General features: G+C 38.0%; 1 protein-coding gene across 1 annotated transcript in view; it reads left to right on the top strand.

The window, feature by feature from the left end:
* The first annotated feature begins 961 nt into the window (after nt 1-961).
* The window catches only part of LOC144633387 (ovochymase-1-like), a 30,534-nt gene continuing 20,468 nt past the window's right edge, over nt 962-11,027 (top strand). Inside the window, exons 1-5 of the mRNA XM_078492265.1 lie at nt 962-1,100; nt 3,051-3,288; nt 3,646-3,923; nt 4,223-4,460; nt 10,121-10,398. Coding sequence (XP_078348391.1) covers nt 1,010-1,100; nt 3,051-3,288; nt 3,646-3,923; nt 4,223-4,460; nt 10,121-10,398 — 1,123 coding nt within the window. The 5' untranslated portion in view covers nt 962-1,009. The remainder of the gene's footprint in view (nt 1,101-3,050; nt 3,289-3,645; nt 3,924-4,222; nt 4,461-10,120; nt 10,399-11,027) is intronic.

Here is an 11,027-nt window from a genome sequence, read left to right as displayed (position 1 = left end):
ACGGGTAAAAAATTAAAATTTGGTCATATTTGATCATTATGGTGTATTTTGGCAAAAATTGAACTTTGGCTTCCTAGATAATTTTAATTTTCAAAACAACCACCCTTCGGCTAAAAAAACTACATCGAGCTTCCTTAAAACACGTGAGCTTTTGCCTTTAGCTTGTGAGTTTGAATTTCGTTTTCTCCGACTCTGATAAGAAACTGTTGTTCTAAAATTATTTACACATTTTTGGACACGTTTTTGTTACTGCTTCAAATATCTTACCAAACGAAATCTTTTCTAACAACACCAATTAACCACTGAATTGCTTAAAGATGATTTTACGAAATTGCTACACGTGAGATTTTGCCGATAGGTTGTGAACTTTGAAATTCATTTTCTCAGACTCTGATAGGAAATTGTTGTTGGCCGGTGTTATCTAGGATAACACTTACATCTTTACCTTCTATTTAGGGTTGGAAATAACGCAATAGGATTTAAATTATTCTGGTACTCGATTTTTATCCAACTTAAAAAAATATTACTCGATTTCCTGATAGATTCCGGCTCTTTTTGTTTCGACTGATAGAGATCATATAGATCTACATAGATGGGGTACACACCGCCTCCGCACCCCACCCCAAATTACGTAGTCGCCTAGAGAATGATACAATAGCAGGAAAACATGTATTTAAAAAAGGTATTTAAGGTTTAAAACATTGGAATACTCCGAAAAAAAATCAGTATTTCGTGAGTGCGAAACAAGGGTGATATTTTCAATCTGTGAAATATTTACTACACAATTAGATACTATTGCATACTGATTGCATTATTTTCTTTTGTTTAGTTTTGGCTATTTTTCTCAAATTGTTAGATATTGTTTCTCTGGTTAAATAAAACTGCACGAAACAAAGTAAATCAGTTCGGTTCTTATTTAAATAAATTTTGATTGAATAAAAGTAATTGGATGCAAAGTAAAGCCAACTGCTTCGCACCTCTGAGCTGAATTGGATAATTTTTGAATAAAATGCGAACGCAGTTTCACCGAAATTCATTTCGTCAACTGTTGCATGTTTTCCTTGTAGTTGCTGTGCTTTGTGCTGCTTCCTTTACTGAAGGTATGGTGTTATTCGTGTTTTCTAATAACATTACAGTTCAATATACTATTGTCTTGGTGCGGTATGACAGAAACATTGGTCCGTCTTTCTCTGAACTCTTTACCGATCAAAAATTCGTCGTCATATTTTCCTTCTGATTTCTTTTTTGTTCTTTTGCACACGGCAGCACTTGCTGTGGTGATGACGAAACAATTCCACCTGCATTGCCTCAAGTTTGAGCTCAGAAATAATACGTTTGAATGCATGTGCCTTCGTTTACAACAGTTAGCATTACAAAATTGCAGCATTTTTTTTTACTTAAAGTACACTGTAATTAAGATGGAATCCGCCAGGACTTCGAGTAGTTATTGGACAGAGTTATGCGCCAAAATTATTATACCTTAAGCTTATTGCAAGCTTTTGTGTTACTGCTTCAAATATCTTATCAAAAGAAATCATTACTAACAACACCAATTATTGAAAACAAATTTCGAAGTTCCACTGAATTCCACTGAATCACTTAAGGAGACTCGATGTAGTTTTTTTTAGCCGAGGTGTAGTTTTTTTGAAAATTAAAATTATCTCGGAAGCCAATGTTCGATTTTTGCCAAAATACACAATAATGATCAAATATGGCCAAATTTTAATTTTTTACCCGTCATTTGTCACAAAAGTTACCATAGCAACCACTAACGATTTCTTTTGTTCTCAAACAAGCTTGATTTTCTCGAAATCTAGATTGACTCTTGGTATTCATTTTTTAATATGTTCAAATAAAGAAGATTGACTACCTGTACACAAAATTTTAGGAAAATCTGTAAGGGCGTTTTAGAGTAAATCTAGAATGAAGTTCTTGGTATTTTCTTATAATTTCCTACAATCGGCACTCGATATATTTGAACAAATTAAAGCAAAAAGTCTTTCGCTTTTAGTTAATGGTCTTTGATGGTGTAAGTATTTCTATTTCAGTGAGAGTAACTGTGCTCAAATAATACGAAACAATTTTAAAGCGCCTATTTTATATATTAAAACGGTGTTTTCTGAAAATTTCATTCTTGATTTACTTGAAAACGCCCTTACAGATTGTTCTAAAATTTCGTCAACAGTTAGTCAATCTACTAAACTTTAATATATCAAAAAATAAACACCAAAAGTTAATCTAGATTTCGAGAAAATCAAGCTTGTTTGAGAACAAAAGAAAACGTCAATCTTTGCTTTGTGACTACGTGACGGGTAAAAAATTAAAATTTGTTCATATTTGATCATTATGGTGTATTTTGGCAAAAATCGAACATTGGCTTCCTAGATAATTTTATTTTTCAAAACAACCACCCTTCGGCTAAAAAAACTACATCGAGCTTCCTTAAAACACGTAAGCTTTTGCCTTTAGCTTGTGAGTTTGAATTTCGTTTTCTCCGACTCTGATAAGAAACTGTTGTTCTAAAATTATTTACACATTTTTGGACACGTTTTTGTTACTGCTTCAAATATCTTACCAAACGAAATCTTTTATAACAACACCAATTAACCACTGAATTGCTTAAAGATGATTTTACGAAATTGCTACACGTGAGATTTTGCCGATAGGTTGTGAACTTTGAAATTCATTTTCTCAGACTCTGATAGGAAATTGTTGTTGGCCGGTGTTATCTAGGATAACACTTACATCTTTACCTTTTATTTAGGGTAGGAAATAACGCAATAGGATTTAAATTATTCTGGTACTCGATTTTTGTCCAACTTAAAAAAATATTACTCGATTTCCTGATAGATTCCGGCTCTTTTTGTTTCGACTGATAAATAGAGATCATATAGATCTACATAGATGGGGTACACACCGCCTCCGCACCCCACCTTTTACATTAAAACGAAAAGAAAAGTACTAAGGAATACACAAAGAAATGCACGAAAAGTAAAATAGAAACAAAATATCACTGAAAGCGTTTTGTTTCTGAATTTTTTTTCCATTAGCTGATGACAAAAGCCAGTGTGACCAAGCTGATTGGCAGGCAAGCCTTGACAGGGCTGGGTGGTCTGTGTGCCCACAAAAGAACACTTATCTCAAGGGATTGTGGAGAGATGACCGAGTACCGGGAGATGAAAGAGTTGGACGTATCGAGTTTGGAAGGTGCTGCCCAGCCTGGGAAAAAGCTTTTGTTGACCAGCCTGCACTTTGTACTAAAGCAAACTGGTGGAGGACGCTAGACGGGTGAGCAGTTAAAATTCTACTAAACCTTACAACCCCCCTCCCGTGGGGGGAGGAACTCTAGTAAATTCAGGATAGGCGTCACCGTGTGCCTCAAACATTCGTTAACCCTGACCCTGTTTTAGGATAGGGAATCAGTTCCAAACCCTAACAGTGAATTATACTCTTTGTTAAGAGAGACTGCTTGCAATCTAGGGTTAAGTACAAAAAAAATGACAAACCGAATACCCAATTTGTACACCAGGATAAATGACGTAAATTGTATTTTTTGAACAGGGAGTTTCTGAGGGAAGAACCTGATTGATCCTTTGAACTGATCACTTACGTGTAAGGTTTCAATTATTTTTTTGTTTTTTACAGGAATAATGTCTGGGCTTTATGCCCCGACGGTTATTTCTTGAACGGCCTCTATAAAACAGATGGAACAAATCTGTATAACATTGAAGAAGGACAGTGTTGCCGACCACTTAATGGAGATGGTTATGACGGCTGTTACGACGAAGATGTTACCATTTCATTCGACAATAGGGGCTGGAGCGATTGCCAACGGACGGGATATTACATGACCGGCATCTACAAAAGCATTTGCGAGAAAATTTACTGCATTGAAAAGTTTAAATGCTGGAGGATGAAAACAAGTCATTATTGCTCTACATCTTCACTGGCACAATAGCCACTCATTGCCCAAATGTGATTAAGTTATGAGAGAAAAAATTTTGCCGGGAGTTGAGCAGTTTGATCTATTAGATCTTATGAGCATCTGAATTTCCCTAGGCTGTGGAGGTAGCTCCTATTTCCTACACCGCCTCCCCACCCCACCTTTCAAAGTAAAACGAAAAAAAAATAGTACTAAGGACTACACAAAGAAATGAACGAAAAGTAAAATAGAAACAAAACATCACTGAAAACGTTTTGTTCCTGAATGTCTTTCCATTAGCTAGTGACAAAAGCCAGTGTGACCTAGCTGATTGGCAGGTAAGCCTTGACAGGGCTGGATGGTCTGTGTGCCCACAAAAGAACATTTATCTCAAGGGACTGTGGAGAGATGACCGAGTACCGGGAGATGAAAGTGTTGGACGTATCGAGTTTGGAAGGTGCTGCCCAGCCTGGGAAAAAGCTTTTGTTGACCAGCGTGCAGTTTGTACTAATGCAAACTGGTGGAGGACGCTAGACGGGTGAGCAGTTAAAATAATAATAAACCTTACAACCCCTCTCCCGTGGGGGAGGAACACCAGTACATTTAGGATAGGCGTCACCGTGTGCCTCAAACGTTCGTTAACCCTGACCCTGTTTTGGGATAGAGAATCGAGACCCAAACCCTAATACTGAATTATACTCTTTGTTAAAAAAGACTGCTTGCAGTCTAGGGTTACGTACAAATATAACCATGAGCTATAGGATAAGTGGAGTTTGTCTAAGTTAAAAGCTAATATCTTACCACTAAAGTCTTTTCTTTACTACTCTGTTTACTTCTGTCGTTGTTCGATCACAATACATGGGTAACCAGGCTTTTATTCAACCGACAAGACGTGGATGCTAAACTAATTTGCATTTGGAGTGCCCCTGGCCACTCCCCGAAAAAAGCACCATTTCATGCCTTTGGGGGTAGGTATTCCTACATGTGGACCACTAAGCTAATTTGCATTTGGGACTATGTGTATAATACCATGGGTAGGAAGATAATCCTTTCTTTCGTGTGAAGCTCGTAAGATCCAAAGGTGGCCATTTTCCTTATAAGGAATGTAAAGGTGGCCCACCTGGGGGTTATACAAAGGAAACCATTCATTCACACAGGGAGTGGGATGAGGTGAACATGGGTTTACCCGAAGTCGTTGGAGTCTTGCTTTAAAATTAAATGGTTGAATTTTGCGACTATGAATTGGAGTTAAGAACTATTTTCACCTTTGAAGTAAATTGAAATAATACGGGCTCGCCCGCTCTTACTACTTTTCTTTATTTTACTGTCATAATCTGACGTTCTTATGTTGAGAGAAGTAGTGAGTGGAGGAATAAAGTTTTATCGGCTACATTCCAGAAACAGTAGTGGATTCTCCGACGACAATAAATTGCACGCCGCAGGTAAATAATTGTATTATATATACGAGTCGAAAACATTAAACAAAGAAGCGCTCTTACAAGCTTAAATTCGTCAAAAAACCTGCATAAAAACTAACTCACCCTATGCGGAAATTTTTCTTATTTATTTTATTTCAAAACCTCAGTCGTAAAAGCCGATTTTTCGAAGCTTAAATATTCACAACAACAATTAGTGAATAGATTTGAATATTCATATTTGTAAGTTGTGACCACACAAACACACGTGTTGAGTTCAACGCCTGTGTTTTCCCGTTCATGCTGCACCGGTTAAAAGTCACTCGTTGCTTGTTTAGGCAATTTAAGACAACTCCAGCTTACTCCATAGCGAAAACCTTCAAAAATAACGACAACGACCACAAAACTATCCGAAATTTACATTTTTTTCCACCGTTGAGTTGCGAACATCTCCAAAATAAACCAAAATTAATTTCCGGTTGCCAAACCTTTCTTCGTCCATGTGGGGAAAGGCTCAAGTTTGTCGCCTTTTTCATACCTCACTAGGGGATTGAGAGTGCTCGTTGATCTTACGAGCTCAACACGAAATTAAAAAACAATACCCATTGTTTGTCCGGTTTAGTGATTGGCCAAAAACCAAAATCTCCTAGCAACAGTAAAAGTTTTTCCTACCCAGTGTTTTTATTATTCGCCGTAACACCAAATGCAAATTAGTTTAGCATCCAGGTCTTCTCGGTTGAATAAAAGCCTGGTTACCCATGTGTTGCGATCGAACCACAGGGAGCCCAGACAAACTGTTTGTGAATGGACTGTGCACATTTACATTTTTATAGAGAATGTATGAAATTTACCGAATGGTTTGTAGAATTGCGTATATTGCTGCAAAACATTAACAATTTTGAGCTGAATAAATGTTAAGTTTCCTACCTTTTGTGTAGTGACGTTCTTTTGGCTTGAAATGGCGAATTTGAGTCGATTGAAGGGTAATTTGGTTTCGCTGTTTACTATACATCTAATTATATGGAAAGGGTGGAAACTCCAACAACTCCAAAGTAGAACACTTCCAGCGTCGAGCCGAATTTCGACCTGATAATCCTATCGCACAGCTTTCAAACTACGCACCAGAAATGAGGAAGGCTTGACGAATCTTCTCGTATCATTTGATCGAAAATTTACCTAAACCGTCCGGAACAAGCCCTCGAACGAAATCGGGTATCCAAAATTTTTAAGCCGTCCGAATGCGTAGCACCAAAATGTGGTGCCGAAGGGAAAACGCTATTCCCCTGCCTCTTTTTGATTGGATACAACTGAACAATGGTCGTTCAAAAATTTGTTTTGTGGATAGGGAGGCAAAGGCAAAAACCAATACTCAGTAGTATAGGGAGTGATGTCAATAGTGCGACACAACCTTAGCACCCTCGCGCAAATGCCAATTACGACGGCGATGCCAAAAGCGACACATTATTATTTAAATATGCGTCGTAATAACTTGTTTGCGTCAAAGTCAAAGGAGTCCGCCGTTGACGTCTGTTTATTTGTTTCAAAATACACACTTCCCAGAAACACCGCTGGCACAATCAATGGAATACTTTTCCCCTTGCTTTAGCCGTCGACTGTTGATAGCCTCTAGCTACAAGAATATTGTGCCCAGCCTCGGCTGTGTGTAGATTTTGAAATTGTTCAGAAGTCAAGGTTTCCGAGTGATTGCAGCCAAAAATGTAAAAATCAAAAGGAAAGAAAAAAAATAAAGGAACTCAAATCCGAGTATCTTGCCATGTTTAGACCTATTTTTTTGTCCCGAAAATAGCCCACTTTCCGCAAACTCGCGATCGCCTACATTTTTAACGGCTACGAAAGTCGTGACGGAGCTCGCGAGGGTTTTCCCAATCAGTCGGACCTTAATTTAAGAATAGCAAATCACAACAACTGTTTTGCACGAGAGTTTCACATGTGGATGAATTGTTTTGCAGTCTCTGTAAAACAATTAGGTGGGATGCCTAAAGTCTCATATTTTTTTTTGTAGGGCTGTAGAATTTTTCTTTGAAAAATTGAAACTGTCTTTTATTAGAAGCTAGCTAGATTTAAAAATGAAACTCATAACAACTAGATCTAGATACTTACTCGTTTATTTTAAGTCGGTATGAATATTTATAATTAGTTTGACGCATACAAGTTACTACGACGCATATTTAAATAATAATTGTCGCTTTTGGCATCGCCGTCGTAATTGGCATTTGCGCGAGGGTGCTAAGGTTGTGTCGCACTATTGACATCACTCCCTATACTACTGAGTATTGGTTTTTGCCTTTGCCTCCCTATCCACAAAACAAATTTTTGAACGACCATTGTTCAGTTGTATCCAATCAAAAAGAGGCAGGGGAATAGCGTTTTCCCTTCGGCACCACATTTTGGTGCTACGCATTCGGACGGCTTAAAAATTTTGGATACCCGATTTCGTTCGAGGGCTTGTTCCGGACGGTTTAGGTAAATTTTCGATCAAATGATACGAGAAGATTCGTCAAGCCTTCCTCATTTCTGGTGCGTAGTTTGAAAGCTGTGCGATAGGATTATCAGGTCGAAATTCGGCTCGACGCTGGAAGTGTTCTACTTTGGAGTTGTTGGAGTTTCCACCCTTTCCATATAATTAGATGTATAGTAAACAGCGAAACCAAATTACCCTTCAATCGACTCAAATTCGCCATTTCAAGCCAAAAGAACGTCACTACACAAAAGGTAGGAAACTTAACATTTATTCAGCTCAAAATTGTTAATGTTTTGCAGCAATATACGCAATTCTACAAACCATTCGGTAAATTTCATACATTCTCTATAAAAATGTAAATGTGCACAGTCCATTCACAAACAGTTTGTCTGGGCCCCCTGTGATCGAACAACCAAAGTAGTAAACAGAGTAGTAAAAAGACTTTAGTGGTAATATATTGGCTTTTAATTGAGAAAAAAACTCCACTTATCCTATAGCTCATGATATAACAGTGAAATCCCTCTAAGAGGGCATTTGGTTACTGTCTGCAGTAAATAAATGTAGAATTTATTACAATTTATCTAAGCTTCCAATCTCGAGCCCAGAGTCCGTCTATGTCGGTCAGCGGTACGGGACGGACTCTGGGAAACTGGAATTGATCAGATCAATTTATGGTTGATTTCAGGTAGAACCTTGGTCTTCCGGTTTTTATTGCGCATGCTCTCAGGTCTAAGCGGAAGTGAATTTCCCAGAACGGAAGTAAATCGAGAAAGTTGAACTATTTCTAACACAGTATCGACAGAACTGGTGTTTATCGAAGCAACAAAAGTAACAAAAACGTTCTGCAGTTAAGAGAGTCAACAAAAGAGCGTCTGGTGTTTGATTTCCGTTAGTCTCTTTCTTGAGCATACTGCTATATTGGTTTTAAATCAAAGATCTTGTTTGCCTTCCAAGATTCCGCCTGACTGTGTGCATGTGTTCGTTGTTGTTTTGCGGACGACAGTGGAGAAATTTACATAATGCACAACGCACGGACAAGCTATTGTTTTGTTAATAAAAATTTTTGTTTGGCGACTTTCGTATATTTCAAAGGCTTCTCGCTGACAACGCATCTTTTCATGATAGATTGCATGTTTTCGAGCAAATAATTTTTTCCTTGTCGAATGGCGGTAATATTAATAAAGACGTTAAAGGCCACACCGGTCAACGCTATTCAAAAGGTATAATTTCGGCGACTCAGCTCGTGCACACATTCACGTGCACACAATTGTACAATTCCTTTTTTTTTTTCAGCAAACAACAACGCGTAATGTTCAAATTCTGCGTTATTAGTTGTTATTTTGAATCGAGCACTGTCTGCGATATTCAGTTTTTCAACCGTCACGGAGATTTGAAAGAAAACAGTAGTTCTAGCGAGATTTGTAAGTCAACTATAAATTGAGTTTTCAATCGACCTTGTCCTTGGTGACGCTGACGTTGTTGTTTTAAAACTCCGCTCAGAATTGACGTTTAAGGGAAGTCCTATTCAAGGTATCTTTTGAGTTCAAAAAGAATGGTAGAATTAGAAAATACTTCATTTATGTAGCGCCATATCACGAGTTCTTAGGTGTTTTACAAAATTAAGGTGATGCACCTGAACATTTGACCATGGAAAACAAAAAATGATTTTCCAGGGTTTCCGGTTTGGTTTACTTCCGGAGAAGATTTTCAGACTTCCGTGTTGATTTCTATTGTTCTGTGAGGACCAGTAAGACACTGAATTATTATTCAGTTTCCCAGAGTGAGTCCCGGCGACCCTACCGCTGACCAACCGCTGACGGATCGCGGTTCCGGGGGTCACTCTGGGCTCGAGATTGCTAAGCTTCACGAATAATCTAATTTGCATACCTTAGCATATATTTTTCGGCCAAGTAGCGTCGCAGAATTTCGAATATTTTTTTTTACTACTGTTGTCCCAAAGACCCTTTTCTGCAAAATATAACGATCTCACTATACTCAGAGATAAATTCAGACATTCATTCCAAGCAAGTCTTAGAACACATAAAGTAAATATGAATAACACGTAACGTGTAGGCGACATTCAAATTTGCGGGGGGTGGGGGGATTGTTGTTAGTGTTAAAATGCATAAAATTTTACTGTTTCATGTTACAGAGCCAAAAAAATTAAGTGTTTAGTGTTATCGAGGTACCCCCATTCATACCCTCCAGGATAAATGACGTAAATTGTATTTTTTTGAACAGGGAGTTTCTGATCCTTTGTACTGATCACTTTTGTGTAAGTTTTTTTTATATTCTTTACAGGAATCATGTTTGGGCTTTATGCCCCGACGGTTATTTCTTGAACGGCCTCTATAAAACAGATGGAAAAAATCTGTATAACATTGAAGAAGGACAGTGTTGCCGACCACTTAATGGAGATGGTTATGACGGCTGTTACGACGAAGATGTTACCATTTCATTCGACAATAGGGGTTGGAGCGATTGTCAACGGACGGGATATTACATGACCGGCATCTACAAAAGCGTCTGCGAGAAAATTTACTGCATTGAAAAGTTTAAATGCTGCAGGATGAAAACAAGTAATTATTGCTCTACATCTTCACTGGCACAATAGCCACTCATTGCCCGAATGTGATTGAGTTATAATAGAATTTTTTTTTTCCGGGAGTTGAGAAGTATGATTTAACATAGGAATTCGTCGCCGAATGTGAAGAGGGTGGGCAAACGTGACATCGGCCTTCATTGGGGGCAAATAGAAAACGAGAAAGCACAAAACATGCCATTTAAATAGGAGATAGGCCATTTTCAAAAATACCATAATACTCTTTGTTGTCCCTCCAAAACTTTGCATAAGCAATTGAAAACAAGGCTTATGCAAAATTTTGGAGGAACAACAAAGAGTTTTATGGTACTTTTGAAAATCGCCTATCGAATGCCCTGGGGATTCTGAGTGACAATGGAAACGTAATCACATTAAAGCGAGGCAAGATTTGTGACTATCGTGTCAGTGAAAATACTGCTGTTATTCGGCTCTAATAGCTAAAACAAGTTATTTTACATTGCAATTTGTGCATTTTTAATAATGGGTGCCAACGTATAACGGGCTGTAACGGAATTGTGTCACTAAACCCTCGGGCGTACAAGGGGGGTTTTGTTTTCGTTGTATATAAATTTAGGCAAGCCTCAAAGCGGGACCCCCATCTATTTT

The sequence above is a fragment of the Oculina patagonica genome, chromosome 12, assembly GCF_052425735.1.
Source record: "Oculina patagonica isolate OP01 chromosome 12, crgOcupat, whole genome shotgun sequence".
In the NCBI taxonomy this organism is placed as follows: Eukaryota; Metazoa; Cnidaria; class Anthozoa; order Scleractinia; family Oculinidae; genus Oculina; species Oculina patagonica.
The sequence above is the reverse complement of the archived record's forward strand: the minus strand, read 5'-3'. Positions and strand labels throughout refer to the sequence as shown.